At 43.1% G+C, this 24,599-nt stretch overlaps 5 protein-coding genes across 6 annotated transcripts; 3 read left to right on the forward strand and 2 right to left on the reverse strand.

Annotated features, from left to right (window-relative positions):
- The first annotated feature begins 1,959 nt into the window (after window positions 1-1,959).
- Window positions 1,960-7,330, forward strand: si:dkey-14d8.1 (zinc finger protein 587). Its single transcript, XM_046874460.1, has 7 exons — window positions 1,960-2,117; window positions 2,519-2,721; window positions 3,170-3,259; window positions 3,630-3,725; window positions 3,828-3,938; window positions 4,580-4,703; window positions 5,294-7,330. The coding sequence occupies exons 1-7, from the start codon at window positions 2,090-2,092 to the stop codon at window positions 6,892-6,894; spliced, it is 2,253 nt and encodes a 750-aa protein (XP_046730416.1). The 5' UTR covers window positions 1,960-2,089; the 3' UTR covers window positions 6,895-7,330.
- A 571-nt stretch (window positions 7,331-7,901) lies between these two features.
- On the reverse strand, window positions 7,902-10,664 carry apex1 (APEX nuclease (multifunctional DNA repair enzyme) 1). Its single transcript, XM_046874465.1, has 5 exons — window positions 10,562-10,664; window positions 10,150-10,251; window positions 9,488-9,654; window positions 9,172-9,364; window positions 7,902-8,900 (listed from the first exon to the last, which is right to left on the reverse strand). Exons 2-5 carry the CDS (start codon window positions 10,208-10,210, stop codon window positions 8,386-8,388), a joined length of 936 nt encoding a protein of 311 aa, XP_046730421.1. The 5' UTR covers window positions 10,211-10,251; window positions 10,562-10,664; the 3' UTR covers window positions 7,902-8,385.
- Window positions 10,665-10,775: 111 nt separating this feature from the next.
- On the forward strand, window positions 10,776-15,127 carry LOC124401906 (O-sialoglycoprotein endopeptidase). The gene is made up of 12 exons (XM_046874464.1): window positions 10,776-10,906; window positions 11,861-11,980; window positions 12,093-12,212; window positions 12,284-12,459; window positions 12,549-12,644; window positions 13,009-13,058; window positions 13,520-13,598; window positions 14,379-14,444; window positions 14,516-14,606; window positions 14,681-14,756; window positions 14,830-14,928; window positions 15,023-15,127. Exons 2-12 carry the CDS (start codon window positions 11,866-11,868, stop codon window positions 15,060-15,062), a joined length of 1,008 nt encoding a protein of 335 aa, XP_046730420.1. The 5' UTR covers window positions 10,776-10,906; window positions 11,861-11,865; the 3' UTR covers window positions 15,063-15,127.
- Window positions 15,128-15,396: 269 nt separating this feature from the next.
- si:ch211-214j24.10 (uncharacterized protein LOC558894 homolog) lies at window positions 15,397-19,087 on the reverse strand. The gene is made up of 4 exons (XM_046874466.1): window positions 18,931-19,087; window positions 16,949-17,689; window positions 16,775-16,807; window positions 15,397-16,109 (listed from the first exon to the last, which is right to left on the reverse strand). The coding sequence occupies exons 1-4, from the start codon at window positions 18,944-18,946 to the stop codon at window positions 16,072-16,074; spliced, it is 828 nt and encodes a 275-aa protein (XP_046730422.1). The 5' UTR covers window positions 18,947-19,087; the 3' UTR covers window positions 15,397-16,071.
- On the forward strand, window positions 18,465-22,581 carry LOC124401904 (zinc finger protein 664-like). 2 transcript variants are annotated; one of them, XM_046874461.1, is made up of 3 exons: window positions 18,465-18,595; window positions 19,740-20,012; window positions 20,895-22,581. In XM_046874461.1, exons 2-3 carry the CDS (start codon window positions 19,880-19,882, stop codon window positions 21,995-21,997), a joined length of 1,236 nt encoding a protein of 411 aa, XP_046730417.1. In that variant the 5' UTR covers window positions 18,465-18,595; window positions 19,740-19,879; the 3' UTR covers window positions 21,998-22,581. The 2 variants fall into 2 exon arrangements, with proteins under 2 accessions (XP_046730417.1, XP_046730418.1); XM_046874462.1 differs by lacking the exon at window positions 18,465-18,595 and adding an exon at window positions 19,321-19,612.
- Window positions 22,582-24,599: the final 2,018 nt, after the last annotated feature.

Below are 24,599 nucleotides of genomic sequence, written 5' to 3' on the forward strand. Positions count from 1 at the left end.
TCAGAGTGTGTTCTGGTGTTCTGTCAGAGTGTGTTCTGGTCAGAGTGTTTTCTGGTCAGAGTGTGTTCTGGTAAGAGAAGGTTCTGGTCAGAGTGTGTTCTGATGTTCTGGTCGGAGAGGGTTCTGGTCAGAGTGTGTTCTGATGTTCTGGTCAGAGAAGGTTCTGGTGTTCTGGTCGGAGAAGGTTCTGGTCTGAGTGTGTTCTGGTGTTCTGGTCAGAGTGTGTTCTGGTTGGAGAAGGTTCTGGTCAGAGTGTGTTCTGGTCGGAAAAGGTTCTGGTCAGAGTGTGTTCTGGTGTTCTGGTCAGAGTGTGTTCTGGTCAGAGTGTGTTCTGGTCAGAAAAGGTTCTGGTCAAAGTGTCTTCTGGTCAGAGTGTGTTCTGGTAAGAGAAGGTTCTGGTCAGAGTGTGTTCTGATGTTCTGGTCAGAGAGGGTTCTGGTCAGAGTGTGTTCTGATGTTCTGGTCGGAGAAGGTTCTGGTCAGAGTGTGTTCTGATGTTCTGGTCGGAGAAGGTTCTGGTGTTCTGGTTGGAGAAGGTTTTGGTCAGAGTGTGTTCTGGTGTTCTGGTCAGAGTGTGTTCTGGTTGGAGAAGGTTCTGGTCAGAGTGTGTTCTGATGTTCTGGTCGGATAAGGTTCTGGTCAGAGTGTATTCTGGTCAGAGTGTGTTCTGTCGGAAAAGGTTTTGGTCAGAGTGTGTTCTGGTCGGAGAAGGTTCTGTTCAGAGTGTGTTCTGGTGTTCTGGTCGGAGAAGGTTCTGGTCAGAGTGTGTTCTGATGTTCTGGTCAGAGAAGGTTCGGGTGTTCTGGTGGGCGAAGGTTCTGGTCAGAGTGTGTTCTGGTCAGAGAAGGTTCTGGTCAGAGTGTGTTCTGATGTTCTGGTCAGAGAAGGTTCTGGTGTTCTGGTCGGTGAAGGTTCTGGTCAGAGTGTGTTCTGGTGTTCTGGTCAGAGAAGGTTCTGGTCAGAGTGTGTTCTGGTCGGAGAAGGTTCTGGTCAGAGTGTGTTCTGTTGTTCTTTTCGGAGAAGGTTCTGGTCAGAGTGTGTTCTGGTCAGAGAAGGTTTGGGTGTTCTGGTCAGTGAAGGTTCTGGTCAGAGTGTGTTCTGGTCAGGGAAGGTTCTGGTCAGAGTGTGTTCTGATGTTCTGGTCAGAGAAGGTTCTGGTGTTCTGGTCGGCGAAGGTTCTGGTCAGAGTGTGTTCTGGTGTTCTGGTCAGAGAAGGTTCTGGTCAGAGAAGGTTCTGGTGTTCTGGTCAGAGAAGGTTCTGGTCAGAATGTGTTCTGGTCGGAGAAGGTTCTGGTCAGAGTGTGTTCTGTTGTTCTTTTCGGAGAAGGTTCTGGTCAGAGTGTGTTCTGGTGTTCTGGTCGGAGAAGGTTCTGGTCAGAGTGTGTTCTGGTCAGATAAGGTTCTGGTCAGAGTGTGTTCTGATGTTCTGGTCAGAGAAGGTTCTGATGTTCTGGTCAGAGAAGGTTCTGGTCAGAGTGTGTTCTCTCACTGTGTGTGTGTGTACAGAACTCTTTCTCTATATAATGGTCTAATGTGATGGAGAATGGAACTGCATCCATGATTCACACAGATCTCACACATCACTGTTTTTACTCTTCATACTGGTGTCCGTTCAGAAGCGAATGTTGTATTATTTGTGTAGAAATGTGAAACAAGAACTTCATATTTAAACACTTTTACACAATGACAGGAACATCAATTAGCCCTGGTTTACATTTTTATTTAATTTTCTGCTATAAAGTATTTACTTTTTTATTTAATTTTCTGCTATAAAGTTTTTACTTTTTTATTTAATTTTCTGCTATAAAGTATTTACTTTTTATTTTATTTTATTCTATAAAGTATTTACTTTTTGTTTAGAAAATTTGCGCACAGATTTTCAGTGTAAAAACGAGAAATAAGACGTGTAGGAATAATCCAAAATGGCGCCTGTAAAATTCACCTCCAGGCCTGAAGAGGGCGCAGAAGAATTGTGTTTATTTTCTCTTGTGTTCGTTGTTTCCGGCTGCACGTCCGATAGTAATTCGCTATTAATGCACGCTCATGTTGATCGGTTCTGCTCTGGTTCCTTCCGACTGACGGTGTGGAGATGGCCAGCTCGGAGCTCCAGCACAGAAGTAAGCCGTGAACATAAATAACCTTCTGAAGAAGCTCAGCTGAGGAGTTGAACTCCACAAGCGGCGGGGTGTTTTTTTTTTAAATACAGAATCCCAAATCGTACCTGGTCTAAAAGCTAGTGTGCTACGGGGGGTGTAGGAGGTTTTAGTTTGACACCCTAAATAGTGCGCTTGTGTAGTGAGCGAGGGGCGAATTGGGAATCGGTCCAGAGTGAAGCTGGCTAGCAAACAGTGTTATTAGCAGGAATGGAGGAAGACAGGTGTTTTAGTAGTGATGTGAGGGTGAGGTTTGGGTTCAGAATGAGGAATATTCGTGTATTTAGCTGAATTTAGAAAATGAATAATGTGTGTGTGTGTGTGTGTGTGTGTGTGTGTGTGTGTGTGTGTGTGTGTGTGTATAGCTGCAGCCCTGCCCCTGTCCGCCCTGCGCCTCGTGGTGCCGCCGCTGCGCCTCATGTCTGCTTTCCTCTGGCAAGTGGTCCAGAGGCACAACGTGACCCATTACAGCAAACTCGAGCAGTTCGTCATGCTGGTGTCTGAGACAGTTCCAGACATCATGAGCCAACATCTGCTCAACAAGCTGGTCTTTCATTTACGGAAAAAGGTGAGACACATGCACCTGAATAAACCTGTCCTTCCTGCTCCATCCCAAACACTGTGACCTGGATCTTCACCCACATCCCAAACACTGTGACCTGGATCTTCACCCACATCCCAAACACTGTGACCTGGATCTTCACCCACATCCCAAACACTGTGACCTGGATCTTCACCCACATCCCAAACACTGTGACCTGGATCTTCACCCACATCCCAAACACTGTGACCTGGATCTTCACCCACATCCCAAACACTGTGACCTGGATCTTCACCCACATCCCAAACACTGTGACCTGGATCTTCACCCACATCCCAAACACTGTGACCTGGATCTTCACCCACATCCCAAACACTGTGACCTGGATCTTCACCCACATCCCAAACACTGTGACCTGGATCTTTACCCACAATCCAAACACTGACCTGGACTTTGTGTGTGTGTTTTCCTGCAGGTGATCTTGGAGTTGTGCTTTAAAGAAAAAACCCCTGATGTGTGGATAATCCAAGCTCACCTGGACACACTACGCAACCTGACCAACAGAGTAGGTGCATCCTGTCTACATCACACACTCACTGAAATCAATCAGACATTAGATAACTATTACATCACATGAACAAGATGCTTTTCTGCTCTCTACAGATATAAATGGTGTTTGATGTTGATGCTTATCACCTTCCTTGCTCTTGTTTTTTGTTTTGTGCACCATTCTGTGGAATTTCAGCATTTTCTGAAACACTCGAGGGAGAAATTTGCTTGGAAAAAATGCTTCATTTAATTCATTATATAATTATTTATTATCTTGTTGATGTTCGATGTGATTTTATGATCTTGTGGATGTGATTGGATAATGGTCTCTTAGCCCCACCCCCTTTTCACTTTTGGTCTAATCTTTTTGTTCGTATTTCCTGCAGTCCAGTGACATCGAGAGCGAAGTCATGAATAACAAATTCATAAAGATGATCCATAACATTCTGGAGGATGTGGATAAGCGGGAGAGCTTTCAGCAGGTCAGACGTCTCCCTCAGCTCTTGTCTCTCTTCTTTCCTAAATCAGTCCACATTTTTCCATTCAGTCTTCCTTCACACGACTCTGCTTTTCTGTTGCATCAGAACGTTCTTCCTGTGGAGTACGGTCCTGGATACGATGCCGTGCTGCAAAGCTTAGCCTGGGAGTTCCTAACTCGAGTGGATGAACTCCTGCCTGTCCCGAACCTCAAAGAGGTGCATCATCTGACCCCATCACGCCTTTTTATTTCTCGTAAATGAATTAACGATACAACCTGCTTTTAGCAGGACTTTGAGCAGGAATCCGAGCTCAATGTGAATTTGAGCTGTGGGTGGGGTTATGTCGAGTGGGCGGGGTTATATCGAGTGGGTGGGGTTATTTCTATCGAACATAATTAGGGTGAAGCTAAGAACATGGATCGATATGAGGTAGAAGTCCGTCCAGCCATCCATGTTTGTTTTATAGCCAAAAGTTTGTGGACACCTGACTATAAATTATAAGCTCTTTAAACATCCCAATCCATAATAATTTCCACTCTTCTGGGAAGATGTTCCACTGGATTTGTGGAGATTTGTGCTCATCCACCCATAAGGCTCTTTGTAATGTTCAGGTACTGATGTAGGTGAGGTAAGAAAAGCAAATCTTCATCGAGCTGGCTTTGGGCACAGGTGCGTTGTCCTACTGAGACGGTTTTGTGTCTCCTAGTTCACGTGAAGGTCCGGTGTCCCAGTACTATTGGCCAGAAAGAAAATATAGTAGCACTTTAATTAAAAAAGAGAGAGAGAGATTTTTTTTTTTTTTATGGGGACAATGAGTATTTAAATCAAATTGTATTGTAATGAATGGATTTCTTCAGACAGCGTCGTGGCTCTGCGGCGGTTTGTCTGCCATGGAAGACATTGTCCAGCCTCTCTCAGACCCGGTGGAGCTACAGGACGTGCTGCAGCATTTCAAATCCAAGAGGCATAAAAGCAGAAACGGTAAACTTTTAGTCCTCAGAGGAACATTACTACATATTTACTGCATATCTGATCACGTTATACCGTGGAACAGTCATTTTTATATGGTCGCCTCCCTGTACACACCATGTCAACACTGTATGGACAAAAGTATCGGGACACCTGTCACAAATCTTAGAAGAAGAATGAAGGTTCTTATAATGTAGGATGTTCAGAAAGCATGTATGGTATGAGTCAGGTTTCCTCAATGTTTTGTCCATATAGTGTGAGTGCATGCTTATATACAGGTAAGTTTACACACACACACACACACACACACACACACACACACACACACACACACCTCTACAGCTGCGCCTTTGTTTTGTTTAGTTTTTTCTTCATGCATTAAAATCAGTTAATACAGTGGTTGACTTCAGTTGAAAAACTAATGCTATTTTTTTTTATTTATGCAAAAGCTTTTTTTTTTTAATCCTGTTCTTCAAATGTTTTAATGTGCAATCGCCTTAATACTGTTATTGCCGTATTTTTAAAAAATTATATTTATATTTATTATATTAGTATATTTTTCAATTCTGACCGCATCACATTTCTCTCTCCATTAACTCTAGAGCCGACCTCGTCTTCTCCCTGCATTCAACAAGAGGTGGTGTTTCCTGCCAGTTCTGTGGAACAGGAGAAAATCTTGCCTCCTTCATCCGTCGCACAAGAAACCATCATCATCGCTCAGGCACTTGGTGAAAATCAATCGGAATCTGACCGCGCAGCTGCAACCATAATGAGCCCCGAGAACAGCGACACCGAGGAGACGGAAGTCGAGACCGAACTGCAAGAAGAAGCGGTTTATCAAGAGAGCAGCATGGGGATGTGTGAAGTCCAGCAGATCTACCTCACCGCAGACGGCTCTACTGTTATCGTCTCGGAATTGGACAACGGCGGAGGGGACGGCTCTCAGCTGCAGTTTCTAGAGCAGTCTGACGAAGGGGATACTCCTGAAGTCAGGGAAATCAGCATGGAGGAGTGGATCTCGGAGATAGCAGGGAAAGTTCTCCCTCTGTCGGTCATGCCGCCGTCTTCTGACATGGACGTCCTTGCAGAGGAAACGGCGTTCGTCCCCGTTATCAAAAGACCACCGTCGATAAAATCTATCATCAACAGAAAAAGTTCTCCTTCTCAGGGTGCAGCCAGCAGAAAGGTCATCGCGGTGCCCACGGAGTCCCAGGCGGAGCAAGACGCGTGCGAGAAAAAGCACACGTGTCGTGTGTGTAAGAAGGAGTTCCGTTACGAGTGCCAGCTGAAGAATCACATGCGCACACACACGGGCGAAAGACCGTTCCAGTGCTCAGACTGCGGCAAAAGCTTCCGGTGTCTCAGTTTCCTGTCGAGCCACATCAAAACCCACTCGTTATCCCGGCCGTTCAAATGCACGCAGTGCGCCAAGACCTTCCGCAAGAAAGCCGATCTCATCAAGCACGTGCGCGTGCACACGGGAGAGAAGCCGTACAAGTGCAACATCTGCGGCAAGAGCTTCTCTCAGGGCTCGTACCTGAAGATCCACCGCGAGTGTCACACGTCGGAAAACCTGCACCAGTGTCCGCACTGCGAGAAATGCTTCCCTACGGCGTTCAAGCTCGCCGTGCACATCCGCTACCACTCGATGGCGCGCTCGTACACCTGCAACGTTTGTGGCAAGAGCTTCATCTACGCCAGCCTGCTGCGGAGACACAAGGGCTACCACGTGGGCGAGCGCAAATACCTCTGCACCATATGCGGCAAGTCCTTCGTGTACATGTTCGACCTGAAGAAGCACCAGCGCAACCACGAAAAGCCGCGCGTCCGCATCCCGTGCAGGTTGTGCCACAAGACTTTCGCGGGGCCCGAGATGCTCCGCTGCCATCTCCGCATCCACACAGGAGAGCGGCCCTTCGGGTGCAAGGTGTGCGGCAAAACCTTCTCGCAGATCGGGAACATGAAGCGGCACGAGCGCGTGCACACCGGAGAGCGTCCGTACGTCTGTACGGAGTGCGGGAAGACCTACAAGCACTCCTCGCACCTGAAGAACCACATGCTGAACCACACGGGCGAGCGGCCGTGGCGCTGTGCGCAATGCGGGAAAAGCTTTAAGTTTCAGGGACCGCTGAAGAAGCACGAGCAAACGCACCGGGCCGAGCAAACCCGCGCACGCAGAAGACACGAAACCAAAAACCCTTGACGGCTGAGCATCATTTAAACCGCTCACTATATTAGTGGAATAGTAAATATCCAGAACCTGGATCGGCAATCCTGAAGGTCAGACCTGCTTCTAAGAACGTAGGGAAGGTCACAAACGTCAGTTCACTTCAGAGGAAGATCAGCTGTAGTCCGGTAGTGTACAAATGTGTTGAGTGGGAGGTGGAGGAATATTTCTCAGGTATCTCACACCTGGAAAGCTTTTTGTTTGTGTTTGTTTGTTTGTTTAAATGGAATAATTACTTTACATCTATTTTTGTAATGATCCAGCAGACCACCGAAACCCCCAAAAACCGTCTGCTATTCATGCTATAGTACTATTATCTCTACTTCATTCAACAAGAATCGTCCAAAGTCTTCCTTTCAATCAGATACTGAGGATATGCGGAGAATAAAAGAGAGCCTGTGGTTTAAAAATGCGTCTGTATGCAGATTTCTGTTTTCTTTCAAATGATCACATCAGCTACACTGTGCTTATGAATATAAGGTGGGTTTTTTTGCATTTCTTTCCACATCATTTGAGATGATTTGTGCTCAGTGAGACAGAGGTGTTTAAAGTCATGCACTGGTGAAGGTGAGGAGGACCAGGCACCAGATGTCCAAGCAGAGTTCACATTCCTACAGGTTTGAATTTCCGAGTTCAGGCAAAGGAAAAGATTTAATCGATTCCGAAGGCGTCCTACACAATCACGTGCCTCCAACATTGTTTTAAAGGTTTGGGGAGGAACCACGTATTACTTACATAGCAGCTGTCCCAATAATTTTGGTCACTCAGTGAATTCCTATATGCAACATTTAATTACCCCGTTATTCCCCCTGCTGAGTCATGAAGTGGGTGGACAGTCCAAATATAGGATATTAAATATTACAAATAAATATTTTAATAAAATAAGAAAACGGTGGTGATTCATGAGTCTAAATGCCACAATCCCCAGTGTTCCTCACATCATGATACTCAGTGGAGATGAAATAAAAACAGAAATGCCTTTGTTCAGCAAATTTGTTTATTTCAACAGGAAAGATTCATAAAAAAAAATTAAAATCAATAAAAGTAGAAAGTACAGTAAATTTGGTTAACAATCGAAGGTGAAGAAACAAATCAGAAGTAGTTCACATCTGGAACCGAACCCCATGTACATCAATCACCACGCACTGAGACACATCTTTATTTTCAAACTAGATCCAGATGTTGAGTTTGGGTTTCATTTCACATGAAATGAATCAGAATGTTAAGTTATTAAACAAGTCACAAAAATACACATGGTCTCCTCCGTACACTGTATGCTGAGGTCACGCTTGTTTTGAAGATTTTATTAAAACTAAGAACATCTGTGGGGAACAATGGAATCAGCAACAGAACAAACGCTGACTCGTAACTGCTTCTGTTCCTGTTTTATTCAGTAAAATAATTGTTTCACCTTGATCTACACGTGAGAGAAATATTAAGCGTAGTGACCCGGCGTGGTGGTGGTGTTCAGATGGCCAGGTGGAGGGTGATGGGGCAGTGGTCACTCCCCATGGCAGTGTTACGAATCTTGCTGTCACACAAGCTGGGGAGCAAAGCAGCAGATAGCAGGAAGTAGTCCAGGCGCCATCCCACGTTCTTGGCCCGTGCGCTCATCATGTACGTCCAGAAGGTGTAGGCGTGGGTCTGCTCTGGATACAGCTCGCGGAAGCTGTCGGTGAAACCGGCGGCCAGGAGCTGACTGAAACCCTCGCGCTCTTCAGGGGTGAAGCCCGCGTTCTTACGGTTACCTTTAGGGTTCTTTAGGTCGATCTCGTGGTGGGCCACGTTGAGGTCGCCACACAGGACCAGGGGTTTACGACTGTCCAGATCGCTCAGGTACGCGCGGAAGTCCACGTCCCACGTTTTGCGGTAGTCAAGGCGGACCAGGCCACGCCCGGCATTGGGAACGTACGCGGTAACCAGGAAGTAAGACGGGAACTCGGCAGTGATCACACGGCCTTCTTTGTCATGCTCCTCTTTTCCTGCAGGAGGAAAAAACGTCCAGGTGATTAAACTTAAAATATTTAACAGTCCATCAAACCTGGTTTATCGAACAAACTGAGTTTTACTGATATACGGTCCACTGGGGGTGGAGCTGAACCTGATCCAACACCAAGCCAAAAAACTCACAGATCCTGGGATCAGGTCCGACTCCAAACCCCTGGACTTTGATTTCTGCAGCAAGGGTTACTTTCTTTCATTCTATTTGTGCAACCAAAACAGATGTGTAAACCAAATGCCCTCAGTTCTTACCAATGCCATAAGTGACTCTGAGAGGCTTGGTCTTGCACAGCATGGCCACTCCACTGTAACCCTCTTTATCCTCAGAACCTGCCCAGTACTTATAAGGATACTCGGGCATGGAAGTGATATTGACTGGTAAAGATTTCTCAGCACACTTAGTCTCCTGAAGACACAGCACATCTGGATCCTCCTGACGCACCCACTGTAGGGACAGACCCCAAAAAAAAAAAAAAAAAAAAAAAAGTAAAATACGTTAATGGAGAACAAGCATAATGCAGACACGTATGAACTGGAGATGCAGCAGCAGCCATGCAAACCCTCTTACATCGAGCCCATTCTTCTTCACCCAGGCACGAAGACCATCCACATTCCACGAGGTTATCTTCGTGTTGGCTGCCCGGCCATCCTTGCTGGTCAGTTTATCCGGGGGATCTTCATATAAAACTGGGGCTTCGGGTTCCTTTGCCTTCTTTCCTTTCTTTGTTTCTGGTCCTAAAAACAAAAGTGGAAACACAGTCACGATGTCAGTGCATTAAATTTTTTTTTTAATGACCAATCACTGATCATTATTTTTCCATAATGTCCAATCACTGATATCCATTTTCCAACAATGGCCAAACATCTCTAATTTCCCTTTACCCAACCCTCACACTACTACTTTCCTGTTAACTCATCAGTTATATTTACAACTTCTATAAAGTATTTTATAAAAATGTGTTTATGAGGGCCAGGACCAAAGGATACTTCTTTCTAAAAAAAAAAATATTATTATTATTATTATTATTATTATTATTTACAAACTTTCTATCCTGACACAGCTTTAAACAAAAAACAACATTTTTCATTATTGTGCGGTTATAGCAGCGCCACGTGACCTGGATTATGCCGAAATACGTTAGTATTCGTATATGCATATACAAATGAGGATCGTGACGTCATTCAGCGCCTTCTGCCTACTTTTCTGGCGGTGATGATGGTGGTGATTACCTGTTCCATTGTCACCTGCTTCTGCAGAAGCTTCCTCGTTCTTCTTGGCTCTCTTCGGCATGTTTCTAAGACTGCACACAGCACGCGCGCACACACGCAGACCTGCAGAACACACACACACACGGCACGTTTTGAATTCAGATCTGCAAACGGAAATATCCCCCAAAAATTGTGCAAACCCTCAGCACGCAAACACGTTACACAAGAGGGGTTTTTTGTGCACTTTTTTTCGTGCACGAGCCAAAACAAATCAATCACGATTGCACAACACAATAACACCAGCCTGCGGCCCTGAATGAACTTTATAATCACGGAAGCAGCGCCATAACACCAACTGTTAATTAACGCCCCCTTATTAAACAGAACAATTCCCAGTTTGCATGTTTATGATTCTGTGTTTTAAACTTCTTACCAAACACAGCCACAGTTACTCGAGCTCGTGAGCGTGTGTGTTTTCACCGCTTTGTGTTCAGAGAACTGCACATGTTCCCCACACAGTGCTGACCAAATCTCTGCCTGACTACAAATATCACACACTCGTCAATTTATTAACCCGAATATCCTTCATAAGACGAATACATCTCTTATAAACTAAAATAAATCGACTGTTTATTTTTATTCGGATCTTTTGATTTTTAAACTTGTGTGAAATGATGAACTTTTGATCAGGCATTCTAGACGGACACCTGTAAATGTTGTTATGGTCCTACCGGAAGCGGTTTGAAGAGGCTGCTGGTGGATGTGTGGAGACAAATCGGTAAATAAATATCATATATTTATATTAATAATTTACTGCATACAGAAATTTATTTAATGTGATATAGTTAATTCATGTTAAGTGTTAAATTTTGGGGTGTTTGAGCTTATTAGATATTTGGATTTGCATATGTAATAAACTCAAGGCCAATTTTAAGTAACAGCGATTTTAATAACTTTTTTAAATCAAAAAATCACTAATTATTTGATGAAAAATGCATCGTTAATTTGTGCACATTTGTTTATTTTATTCATATGTGCTTGTTGAAAATTCTATTCCACATTTATTAGATCCAAGATTTTATTTTCATTACTTTTTTATTTTATTTATTAGATACCAGATTTTCTTTTATTAAATGTATCAGTTCCCATATTTTTTTATTACATTTTTTAGATCCAATATTTTTTTTTCATTGCTTTTTTTGGATCCAAGATTTCCTTTTATCACATTTATTTGTTACCGTAATTTTTTTATTACATTTATTAGATCCCAGATTTTCTTTCATTCATTTTTTTTTATCCAAGATATTCTTGTATTAAATTTCTTAGTTCCCATATTTTCCATTGCATTTATTAGGTATTTATTAGTTCCTGTAATTTTTTAAATACATTTATTAGTTCCCAGAATTTCTTTCATTTCTTTTTTGGATCCAAGATTTTCTTTTATTAAATTTATTAGTTCTATATTTCCTTTTATTATATTTATTAGACTCCAGATTTTCTTTCGTTACATTTATCAGATCCCGGAGGAGGTCAGGGCTTTTTGCAGGACACTCAAGTTTCTCTACTTCGTCTTTACGATTCTGACTTAAGTGCGATTGTTAGACCAAAAATGCAATTACATCCGTAAATGAATGAATGAATTAAGCTCCTCATCTGTGTGATCTGCCCTGTGTGTAGAGATCGAGCTGTATAGCACTACACAATTTGTAATCTTTATAATTTTCTGTTTCAGGACCCATGACGGTGGTGATCGGTTTTGAGGGCAGTGCCAATAAGATCGGCATTGGCATTGTAAGGGATGGCGAAGTGTTGTCAAACCCTCGGCGTACCTACATCACTCCTCCTGGCCAAGGTAGGAGATGTTCTCCAATAAAACATTACTTCTAATTAATGTGGCAGCAATTGAGCTTCACCAATAACAATATACTGTATACCAGATCTCATTATATACTGTGTATTTACAGGTTTCCTCCCGAGAGAAACAGCCAAACACCATCGTGGTGTTATTCTAACCGTCCTCCGAGAAGCACTAGATGAAGCTGGGTTGAAACCTGCAGATATTGACTGTGTAGCTTACACTAAAGGTAAAAAAGATCTTTACAGCATTTAAGGTGTAAACCCTGTCTTGATGTGTGTGATGTGATTCCCTGAGCAGGGCCGGGGATGGGGGCTCCTCTGCTCACCGTGGCGCTCGTGGCCAGGACAGTGGCTCAGCTTTGGGGAAAACCGTTAGTGGGAGTGAATCACTGCATCGGGCACATCGAAATGGGACGACTGATCACGGGCGCTAACAACCCCACCGTCCTGTACGTCAGCGGGGGTAACACTCAGGTGGGGGTTCAGCTGCACGGTTTATATTTACATCGTGTTTTTAATTATAGTTGACAACAGCAGGTTCTTTCTTGCCACGTGTCCCATAGGTGATCGCTTACTCTGAAAGACGATACAGAATTTTTGGGGAAACAATAGACATCGCTGTGGGGAACTGCTTGGATCGCTTTGCTCGAGTCATCAAGGTCAGAATTTTTCATCGTACCCTATTTTTTATACAATCTTCACACTTTGGGTTGAGGTTCACTGTATAACCAAAGGTTTGTGGACACCTGAACATCCCATTCCACATTTGCTGTTTTAATGAGCTCCACTCTTATGGTACGATGTTCCACTAGAATTGCGTAGAGGCAGGTACTGATGTAGGTGAGGTGAGGAGGCCAAAAGTGTTCAGTAGGATTTATAGCTCTGTAGCAGGAGATGTTCCAGGTTTGGTTCTAGTTCACATCATATATGGCTAGAAATTTCCCAATACTTTTGGACATACCTATTATTAATGCATTTGATGTATTATTAACAGTTAATAACTTTCCCTGTTTCCATACACAGATATCAAATGACCCTAGTCCTGGTTATAACATCGAACAGATGGCAAAGAAGTAAGTGTTGAACAATACAGTACCTTTTCCATCATGGTGAAATCTTCAGGGTGAAGGTTGTGGTCTCCTTGGAAACAAGCTGCAATTTTTCTTTTTCACACTCTGACTGAATCTTCATACTAAAACACTTTATGATGTGTGTGTTATTACAGGATAGTGTGTATGCAGTCGAGGTCGACCGATTTTCCCGATCGAACTTGCTGATAACCGATTAATCGATAGATAAATAACACTCCATGTAAAATAGTACTGAACTTGAATGAATAAATAATATATATATAATAAAGCGTTCTGCCGTGCAAATGCGCCTCTAGAGGCCGCTATCATAATGACAGCAAACCGGAAAAACTATTTTTTGCCCAATAGTTCCAGCAATCAACTATCGGCCAACCTCTAGTACATTGTTCCTGCTATAGCATTATAATCTGGTTAATTATGGCTGCTTTTATTTCCTTTCTAAGGGGAAAGCAGTATATAGAGCTTCCCTACACGGTGAAGGGGATGGACGTGTCTTTCTCTGGGATATTATCCTACATTGAGGTATCTTCATCTGTCCTGAATGATGTATGAAAATGCAAAGTTAAAACTGAGGAGCTTCAGTGACCTTTATCCCACCCATCCATCTGGAAAATAAACGCCCTGAATTTTTTTTTTTTTGAGATTTAAGCTGTTACACAAGCAGTAATCTCCTGATTGTACAGAACATGCAGAGTGTACAGAAAAGGTTTCTTACACTTTTTTCTGCCATTCCTCACTTTCCCCACAGGGGAGGGGGTTGATTTTGAACCCCCACCTGTCCTCCATCACTAAATTGGTAAATTTTTAAACTTAAAAAGTTAAAAAATGTTTATTTTAATAAAATATCAAGTTCTAAATCAAATAACACGAAGTTCAATAATAGAGAAAATAAGTGTTAGATATCTTAACTGATGTTTTAATTTACTTGCATGAAATGACCATGTTGTTTGTTTGTGGTCGCTTAAATGTATGAACTTTATTATAATGTAGAAATTCATAAATTAACGAAGAACGAAAAAAAAAGGAATTGGGCCGTTTATTGCGCCCCACCTGTCATGCCTTTATTCCTCACTAGATGGCGCCCCCCGCACTTTAAAAACCGCTGCTTTAAAACAATGTTTATTCTATAAATTGTATATTTTCAGTAAAACTCGTAAATGAAAACGTCTTCAGTGGATACAGACGTGTACAAGTCACGTAATCACGCTTTCTAACATCTGTAAAAGGTCACCAGTATGATTCCTCTCTATTTAACTTCCCCGAATGACATCATTTCATTACATTTTTTTGGTGACTATGCAGGATATGGCCCACAAGATGCTGAACTCTGGCCAGTGTACAGCAGAAGACCTGTGCTTTTCCCTTCAGGTAAGGATCGAAATGCATTTTCCTGAAGTGACCCTGGATGTTGATTTCAGACAGAACTCTGTCGTGTGCAGGAGACGCTCTTCTCGATGCTGGTGGAGATCACGGAACGCGCCATGGCTCACTGTGAATCTCAGGAGGTCCTAATCGTGGGAGGAGTCGGCTGTGAGTGACAGTTCAGTGATATCGCAGTGACGACCGTTCGAGTATCTGAGATGTGTTTGTGCTTCCTCACACAGGTAACCTGCGTCTGCAGGAGATGATGGGCGTCATGTGTGAGGAGAGAGGAGCTCGTCTCTTCGCCACAGACGAGAGGTAGGAATGAATTCAGGGGCTACATTATTCCTAGTGAACACTGCAGAGCTCAAACTCTGGTCTTGGTTCTAAGGTTCTGCATCGATAACGGAGCGATGATCGCACAAGCAGGCTGGGAGATGTTCCGCGTGGGCCAGGTGACGCAGCTGTCTGACTCCTGGATCACACAAAGGTCAAGTGTTGCTTTGTCTGTATTCTCCATTCACTGAGAGGGTGTGTGTGTGTGAGAGAGACTTGTTCAGTAAAGGTGTATTTTGGTGTTTCAGGTACAGGACAGATGAAGTAGAAGTCACTTGGAGAGACTGAACCATAAATCTATTTAGAATTTTTTTTTTAAAGGTCAAAAATAAAGATTATTAATGATATCTGAACACTGCATTTTTGTTGTATATATACACAAACACACAGCGGCAAAAAGTATTGGGACACCTGACTACCCCCAAACTGTAGGACGTTTCTGGACACTGCCCCTGAGCACATTTATTGAAAACCAGCTCCATGAAGATTAAAAAAAAAATAAAAGCTCCTGTTCAGGTGTCCACAAACTTTTATATACACGGAACAAAAGCAACTCTTCAACCTGGTGGTGTTCTTCAAGTGCATTTCTCTGTGTGGTGTAAAGAGGAAGACGACGACGGTGTGTTTATACTTTGCTTTTATTCTGCAACACTTCACTTTAAACCTCTTCCAGTGCCCCTTAAAAAAAAAAAAAAAAAAAAGCTCTCTATTGTACATTTTACATTCAGTTAAAAACAGCACTGAGAACGGAAACCGGAGCAGCGGCGCTGACTGTGCGAGTCGGCCGAGCCCTGTGAAGGGGGGGTACACAAAAAACACGATGTCATTTCCAGAGACGAGGAGAGAGATGGAGGGGCAAAAAGAAAGACAGAGGGGAAAAGATGGAGGGGTGGAGAGAGAGAGATGGAGGGATGAAGAGAGAGAAAGAAAGCATGGGAGAGGGAGGGAGATCTTTGCTGTAAGTACAGAAAGAGCGCTTTATAACGGGGGAGAAAGCGGTAAGGATGAAGCTACGTTGAAAGTAAAAGTTTTCGCCCCATACGATAAAATCTCCAGATCTTTATAAAGATATTCTATAAAAAGTAAACAGTGTTCTCCACCATGATAAAACAAAAGGATGTGTGGAAAGATCTCCATGTGTGTAATGTTTTAAGGCATCCATGCATTGGAGACGTTTCTTCACATCGAGCGCGGGCGGGGGAGGGGGGGAGTGCAAACAGTAGGTTGTGTGTACTTGTGAGTGTGATCAGGATGGTGTGTGTGTGTGTGTGTGTGTGATCAGTGTTGTCTGAAGCTGCTATGATGAGTCTGTATACCAGACGACCTTCACGGGATCTGAAAAAACAAAACAAAAAAAAGCACACGGATCATTAAGGGCTGTGTTTTGGTAAGAATCTGCCGCTACGATACGCATCGCGATTGGGGGGTGTTGCGATATGATATTTTGCAATATTGTAAGCAAGGAGACGAATTGGAATATTTTCTATTTTAGGAATAGGATATAATTTGAGGAAATCTCTTAAAAACACACCACCATATGGTTTATTTATTTTTGGTCGTGGCCCTAAAATCAGTCCTACTTTGTGCTGCAAGATGGAATTTGCTGACAGTCGGAAAACTCAGTTTACTGACTAGTCAATTTAAAATTCCACATAATGTAGCAGCCTGCAATTCGATAAGCGTCGTCATCACGGGGTCTAAACACGTCATACGCACGTTTTAGTAGCTCACAGTGTGATCCGAAACAATCCTGTAGAACACAGAACTAATGTATGTGGACCCAAAAGAGAGTTTATTATTGATTATCGTTACATCTCTCTCAGTTCCGGAAAAAAATGTGGGGTGTTTGTTCTTTTACAGTGAATCTAAAGCAGAAAAATTTTAATAATCGCTGAAATCGTGGAAGATTTAATTCACAAATCCTGGTGCAATTTAGTTTACTGAAAAAAATCCACAGATTTATTTGATCCCTCACGATACAAGTGGGTGACATTTCTTACCTTCTTTTTGTTTCCTGAAGACTGCACTCCATTCTAAAGAAAGCGAGAGAGAAAGAGAGAGAGACCAGTTTCAATCATTACACTAATAATTTAACAAATTCCTAAATTTCAGATGAGCAGGATTTCAGCTGAGCGAGCGAGAACGCTCACACACCCCAACACACACACACACACCTTGCGTATGATACTGCACGGCTTCCATTAGATGGCGACAGGTGAGCAGAAGCTGTGCAGAATCATCAGGCTCCCTCGAGCACTGGCTCGAAAAAGCCGCAGGGTTTTCAGGAACCGTTTCTCCAGCAGCGTGATAAACAGCCACGGCTGGACTCTGCTCTGTAAGCTCTTTGTCGTCCGGAGCGGAGTTCTCCATGGCGGGACCGTCGGTGATGAAGCTGAGTCCCCACTTATTCTGCAGGAGTGCCCCGATGCCAGGCGGCTCCTCGGCCACGCCCCCAATGTGTCCACCTGCCTTCACCTTGGAGGCATAACTGACGGCCGGCTGCAGCTTTGCGGGGCTGTCCTTCACCGGGAAAGAGGGAGGAGGTTTGTGAGACGACAACGCTTCTCCCATCCACCTCTCCTTCTGTGCCTGAGACGATTTGTGGAGTTTCTGACCGGCCCCTTCGCGCCGAGGGCCCCGGCCCCTGTTCTGAGACCTGTGCTCCCGATTCAGAGATTGTGTGTGAGCAGTTCCAAGTGAAGATCCTTCATGATGAGGGCTGTTTGACTTCGGACGAGGGGGAAGCGTGTCAACTCTGGCGGCGCAGCCACCTCCGCCACCACCACCGCAGCCGCCAGAGCCGGGGGAGAGACGCCGGTTCCGGATGTGGGGCTCGGCTTGGGGCGGAGAGACGAGGACGACGGGGTCGCAAAGCGTCTCGGACTCGCACACGGCATTGTTCGACTCCCAGGTACCTAACAAACAAAGATTTGTTTAGTTTGTTTGCTTTAGAGCATTGCGTCCCGTTTCAGCGGTGTAGGACAAACAAACATAAAAACACACACTCGTGACTCAACTGTCTTTATTTCCTGACGTGTGTGAAGAAATAGTCAGTTACTGCCCACGGGTGTGCAATCAGCAGCAAAATAGTTTCAACACGTTACATCTGTATTAACCAATGACAAAACACTGCTTCAGGTCTTTCCTGAGTGTTAATCAGTTAGCATGTGACAGGCTGCCCATATAAGGCCAGGCTATAAATGAACAGGAAGTGAAGTTCCAGCATGATGTATGGTGGTGTTATTGATATCACTGGTAGAGAAAGTGAGCCACAGTCTCCTGGTAAATAGTGTATGTGTATTGTGTGCTCTATGGATGCACAATTATGATAAAACCCAGTACTCCATATCTATACGATGGGAAGGTGTGGGGGGGTTTCCTGTTTGTTTTGAACTGGTACCAGTGCTGGTACAAGGATTTTTTTTTACAAATTCTTTTTGATTCCTTTAAAACCTCAAAACACGACGTGTTATTGAACGCAGCATTGACCTGCATTCAATCATTACACCGAATTAAAAGTATAAAATTAAATTGTAAGCGACCTTTTGAAAACTATTCAATTGAAGTAGAGTTGCGTTTGAAACCCAACTTTTCGTTATGCATCAAAAAACTAATCATTTAATTAAATATAAACCTGTGTTTTTTTTTTGTTGCAATAGGGCGCGCTGAAGTTCTGCGCATGCGCGCGGCTTCACCTAGAAATTTCCTAGCGGCGTTAAACGGCGGACAGAAACAGCCGAAAATTCGCCGAAAATATTCCGAGTTTCTTCACAAAATCTCACATAAAAATACGATTCCCGGGTCCTGAATGTGCTGCGGCGGTAAATACGTGTTATTAGTGATTAATATTTACACTGGCTAACTAGCTAGCTAGCATAGTCAGCAAAGTTCGGGTAACAGTAGATTAGCCATCATGGCGGAGACACACATCAATATACATATACTGGAAATAACCGGATAACTGACTGTATAAGTGTGTAAATATATACAGATATATTTATATACACGGTTTGTGTTACTCCCGCGGTTTTATAAGAAAGTTTTGTAAGAATCGTTTCGCTGTTGACTCGAAAACTTTCTACCACTCGTGTTTTTTTTTTTTTGGTATTGAACTCACCACAAACTTCTCGAGTGAATAATAACGTGAAAATCTCACCTGTTTTAATGTGCATGTCTCCGGTCGATGAGAAGTGTGTGTGAGATATCTGAGAGAAAGAGCGGTGTGTGTGTGTGTGTGTGTTGGCGTGGAGGAACTCCGGCTCTGACCGGGTGGAAGCACTTCACAGTCACTTCCGCATTTGGAGGCGCGAAGAGGGGCGGGAAATGCAGCGTTCACATGTCGCGCGAGTCTCCATGTGTACATGAGTTCACTGTAGCTGTGTCAAAAAGTTGCTCCACATGGTGCAGAAACATTACAATAATCATTATATATATATATATATATATATATATATATATATATATATATATATATATATATATATATATATAAATTAGTGATAAATATGTTACTAGTCAGGGGTAAAAACAACAAGGCAAACAACAACAACCCAGAATGGCTGTGAAATTGTCTTTTATTACAGACAGACACTGAGACTCCTCAGTGATCTTTCTTCTCTCCTGATTTCTAAAAACATGAAGATTGATTTGGGCAGTAATTTACATGAATTGGTCGTTTTACCATTAGTGAACAGCTGATGAGCGATGATGATGAACCGATACTGAATAAACATCTGGAGTCTAAAGGAGCATGGATTTCATTTTGAGTCTGGTTCCTCTTAAAACCCCACCTCATGACACCTCAGGAAGTTTTTCCCGTTCTTGAGATAGAGACAAATGTATGAATTTTAAATGTATATTAATTGATGTGGGATAATCTTCATTAATAAATTTGGTCTGCAAAATAAAAAAGGGAATAAAATCCGAGTGATTGATGATCCATGGTGTGTGTTTGTGTTCATGCAGCAGGGGGCAGTAGTGTTCTTAATACTGGCGGTTCACAATGATCTTGCAGACGAACCGTATTCTTCTCGTGAACCTCGTATCCAACCTCTGCTTTGGGTGCATAGGATTGACAGTGTGCATCTCGACCAGTTTGGGGCGCAATGCTGCGGTCTTGCTCGGATCTGGTCCAACAGCAGTGCTGGGTGAAAGAGGAGTGTGGAGATGATGATGTCTTCACTCAGAGTACAGTTAAAACCGAGGAACATGAAACCAGCATAAACACATCAAACCAAGGTGAGTATAATAATAATAATAATAATAATAAAAAAAAAAATAATAATAAAAAATAATAATAATAACAATAATAATAATACTCTATATGCTGATAATGTTAATTGAAATAAAAATCCAAGTCCAAATCTTTCACCACTTACACAAACCTTCAGCACCTCTCCTCAACCACGCTGCTGTAGAACGAGATCACCAAGTGATGCCGAACACACCATGGTACAAAATCTCCTATCAAGCTCCAAACCGCCCCTGGAAGCAACCTTTGGAGTTCTGTACAAGAGATGTGCATCATCATGGTCTATATCACATTAATTCTGACCTCTGGATCTGAAGAAACATGTTCTATGAAGTTTCTCCTGGAATGCACAGTCACTTAACCCCCTTAAACACCTTTGGGATGAATCAGAACCAAAGTTTTGTAAATAAAAATCATATCTCAAATGAGCAGCGACTGTTAAAGCCATGAACGAGAGGTTACAACTCCATATTATTGCCATGGCTTTGGGATCCAGATTGCCAAAAAGCTCAAATAGGAGTGTTGATCAGGTCTTTGCATACTGTATTTTTTGGCAAGGAGTCATTTGATTTCCTAAACACTCCAAGATCAATTGACTTTGGGCTTTTGTTCATTTTTGTCCATAAGAATTTCTAAAGGCTGCCAATAATTTAGATATTATAAAAAATAAATAAACAAATACCATCAAGGAAGGTCTCAGGATCTTTTTTGAAAGTCGTGAATCATGAGACTGATTCCGAATCACGTGATTCACCTGAATGGATCGTTTGTATACAGCATGATACGCTGCATTAATTAACGCTAACGATGTAGTGTTCTAAAGTGTGAATAAGGAATTTCTCATTCTTTATTCCATGCCTGTATTTCAGGTATCACCGTGCAGCTGAAAGAGGAACATGAAGACCAGAAGGTGTTTGAGAACACGGCAGAGAACGCACAGTGTAATGAAAGAAGCCCGAATCGAGGCTTTCATGCGCTCCTGGTTTTGACAAGCGACAAAAACAAAGAGAAGACCAAAGACGGTCATTTGCACCACCGCTGCTCTCACTGTGAGAAGACGTTTGCCAAGATGCAGCTTTTAAAAACCCACCTGAGGGTCCATACCGGAGAGAAGCCTTACAGCTGCTTGCACTGCGGGAGAAGGTTTTCTCACCTGGCCTCTTTAACTGGTCACCAGAGAACCCACACGGGAGAGAAGCCGTATCAGTGCTTTCAGTGCGGGAAGAACTTCGCTCTGTCCGGCTCGTTAAAGCTGCACGAGAGAATCCATACCGGAGAAAAACCATACCGGTGCCTTCAATGCGGCAAGAGCTTCTCCAGGCATGCCTTTCTAAAAAAGCATCAGCGCATGCATTCCGGAGAGAAGCCTTTCGCTTGCCTCGAGTGCGGAAAACGGTTTTCCCATCCGAGCTCCCTGAAAGATCACGAAGGCTCCCACACGGGAATCAAGGCCTACAACTGTTCGGAATGCGGCAGGCAGTTTTCCCACCCGAGTTCTCTAAAAGTGCACGAGAGGATACACAGCGGGGAGAAACCTTACCACTGTACGCAGTGCGGGAAGAACTTTTCCCATCTCGCGTCGCTGAAAATTCACGTCCGGGTCCACACCGGAGAGAGACCTTACCAGTGCTCCCAGTGCGGGAAGGGTTTCTCTCATGCGGGCTTGCTGAAGGGGCACGAGAGGATCCACACCGGGGAGAAACCGTACCACTGCACACAGTGCACGAAGAGTTTCACGCAGTCAAGCGCGTTAAAGGTTCACCAGAGGATTCACACCGGAGAGAAACCGTACCGGTGTCCTGACTGCGCCAAGTGCTTTTCTCATCCAGGGTCTTTAAAGATCCACCAAAGAAAGCATACTGGGGAGAAGCCGTATCAGTGCGAGCAGTGCGGCAAAAGCTTTTACAGATCCTGGTACTTAAAAGTGCACCAGAGGATACACGCTGAGGAGAAGAAAATGAGTTCCAGCTAAATTTGTACGTTTACGGCATTTCTCAGACGCCCTTATCCAGAACGACTCATCTCATTCATACAGCTGAGAAACGATGGGGTTTAGGAAGCTCCTTGCTCAGGAGCCCAAGACTACCAGCTTAGTGTGGCTGGGATTTGAACTCACAACCTTCAGAGCCAAAGTCCAATGACTTAAACACTAAGCTTCCAGCTCCACCACAAGAGACGTTCGTTCCTCCGTCCGTCAGTCCGTTCATTTGTTGTGAAAGGGTTCACAAACCTTTAAAATCGTATGGACTTTATGTGAGCAGCTTATACACATTTTAAGTGTTTTAAAAATTAGTAAAATCTGTCATCAGTACCAAATCTGGAGGTATTCACCCCCCCAACATCATATTCATCATTTTGAAAGAACTATTAGGATTTTCACACACGCCCAAATATTAATCCAAACTGTTCCCACAAAGATCAGTGTAGAAATGTTCCTCTTCACATGAACTTGGAGACTCCAACCTGTTCCAGCATGACAATGTTGGAGTGGAAGATCTCCTGCTATAGAGCTCTAAAAATTGACTGCACCCCAGACATCATCACCTCACCTACACGTTGCTGAATAAGCAAAATCTCCACAAATCTAGTGGAACATCTTCCAAGAAGAGTGGAGATCATTATAATAGAACAAACGTGGAATGAGATGTTCAGAAATCACATCATCTGATGCTTAGGTGTCCACAAACTTTTGACCACAGATTATAGTGTCCAGGTGTAGGTGTAGATGATGAATTCTTTCTATTACACTTTTAAACGAGTTTTGAAACCAATAAGACGTCGTCTGGACGCGTGTATTATCGTATCTGGTTGAAGCGAAAGACACACACACTCCAAGTTGTTTTATTTGTAATCCAGAAAAGATTAAAATAATGTTTTGGAGTCATGATATGTGTACATCTTGTGTATGTGTACTATCTTTGTGTACGTTTCCACATTTGTGAAGCCACAAAATAATGACTTATGAAGCCTTATGTAGGTTTTTCCGCTCATGTAGATGTTTCTATTTGAATGCATTACGCTGATCTTCTTTTGTTATTTAGGTGCTGACTTTATCCAATCAGTATCTGTGTTTTGATGTGTGTGTGTGTGTGTGTGTGTGTGTGTGTGTGTGTGTGTGTAAAGCATATGACTGCACTGGACTATTGTTGTCTCCGAGTTGAGTGTTTTCTCATACTAACACGTCATTAAAGTGATGTTTTGATGTATTATTTATAAAAAAAGCACTTTTTAAGAAATAAAGTATTTTTGGGTTAAAGCAGCAAATATACACTTCTACATGGCGAGCATTTTTATTGTTATTTATCTGTTAAATGAATCGCTCTCCAGGTGTAATTCTATTGTGTTATTGTGATATTGAAAAAGTGCTGTTTTAACTGCATTAAACGCACTGGTCTGAAAAGCGTATCTGCGTATTTATGCTTCATTTGAAATATCTGTTAAGACGAGACGCTGGAACGTAAAAGGATTCCGTCTGGAAGTGTTTTTTGACAGAAGGAACAGAACATCATACCTTAGTTTCATTACACACACTGGGAGTGTTGTTAAAAAGGTTGTCTGGGTTAAAAACCAGATAAGGGACAGTCAAGATCTTCTACAGTCTTAACAAAGATCTCTAACCTGAAGATCTCTGAGCGAGCCTGAAGCAGACCAGTGATTTATATCATGTATGATGTGGTTTGTGTGCAGTGTTATAATTTTCTTCTTTTTGCACTTCATGAACATACAATCCTGTTTACTAATTTATCTGGACCCATGACCTGTAACTAACCACGTTCTCTTCTTTTACACCATATGAGCAAAAGTGGACCCCTGAGCATCATATGTCAGATCTGGAACCCTGGGTTTCTTGTCATTCTGAAGCAGAACATTCTAAAAACAGAATCTGTTCTTCTAACACTAGAACCATGAGAAGTTCAGTCGGTGTTCCAGTTCATTCCAAAGATGTTGGGGTTGAGGAGGTCAGGGTTGTCAGCAGGACACTCTTCAGTCCAACCTTCACACTAGGAACCATGTCTTTATAAAGCTTGCATATATGTGTGTGTGTCGGTGTGGGGATAAGTGCATCATCATGCTAGAGCTCTGGATTTCTAGAGCAGGAAATTCTAGAAACATAATCAGTACCTTCAACATTGTGAAACAGTTTGATGAAGAACCTACAGAAGTTCCAAGAGGTCATGCATTATAACTCCTTTTTCTTTCTTGTTTTCCTGTAATCACGCTGGGGGTTGCCACAGTGGATCATTTGCCTCTTTCACACCAACTACCTGCATGTCTTCCCTCACCACATCCATAAACCTCCTCCTTGGTCTTCCTCTTTTCCTCCTTCCTGGTGGCTCCATCCTCAGCATTCTCCTACCAATATAACTCATGTCCCTCCTCTGCACATGTCCAAACCATCTCAATCTCGCCTTCTTCACCTTGTCTCCAAAACGTCCTACATGCTCTGTCCCTCTAATAAACTCATTTCTAACCCTGTCCATCATCGTCACTCCCAACGAACATCTCAACATCTTCAGCTCTGATACCTCCAGCTCCACCTCCTGTCTTTTACTCAATGCCACTGTCTCTAAACC

The sequence above is a fragment of the Silurus meridionalis genome, chromosome 18 (genome assembly GCF_014805685.1).
Source record: "Silurus meridionalis isolate SWU-2019-XX chromosome 18, ASM1480568v1, whole genome shotgun sequence".
Lineage (NCBI taxonomy): Eukaryota > Metazoa > Chordata > Actinopteri > Siluriformes > Siluridae > Silurus > Silurus meridionalis.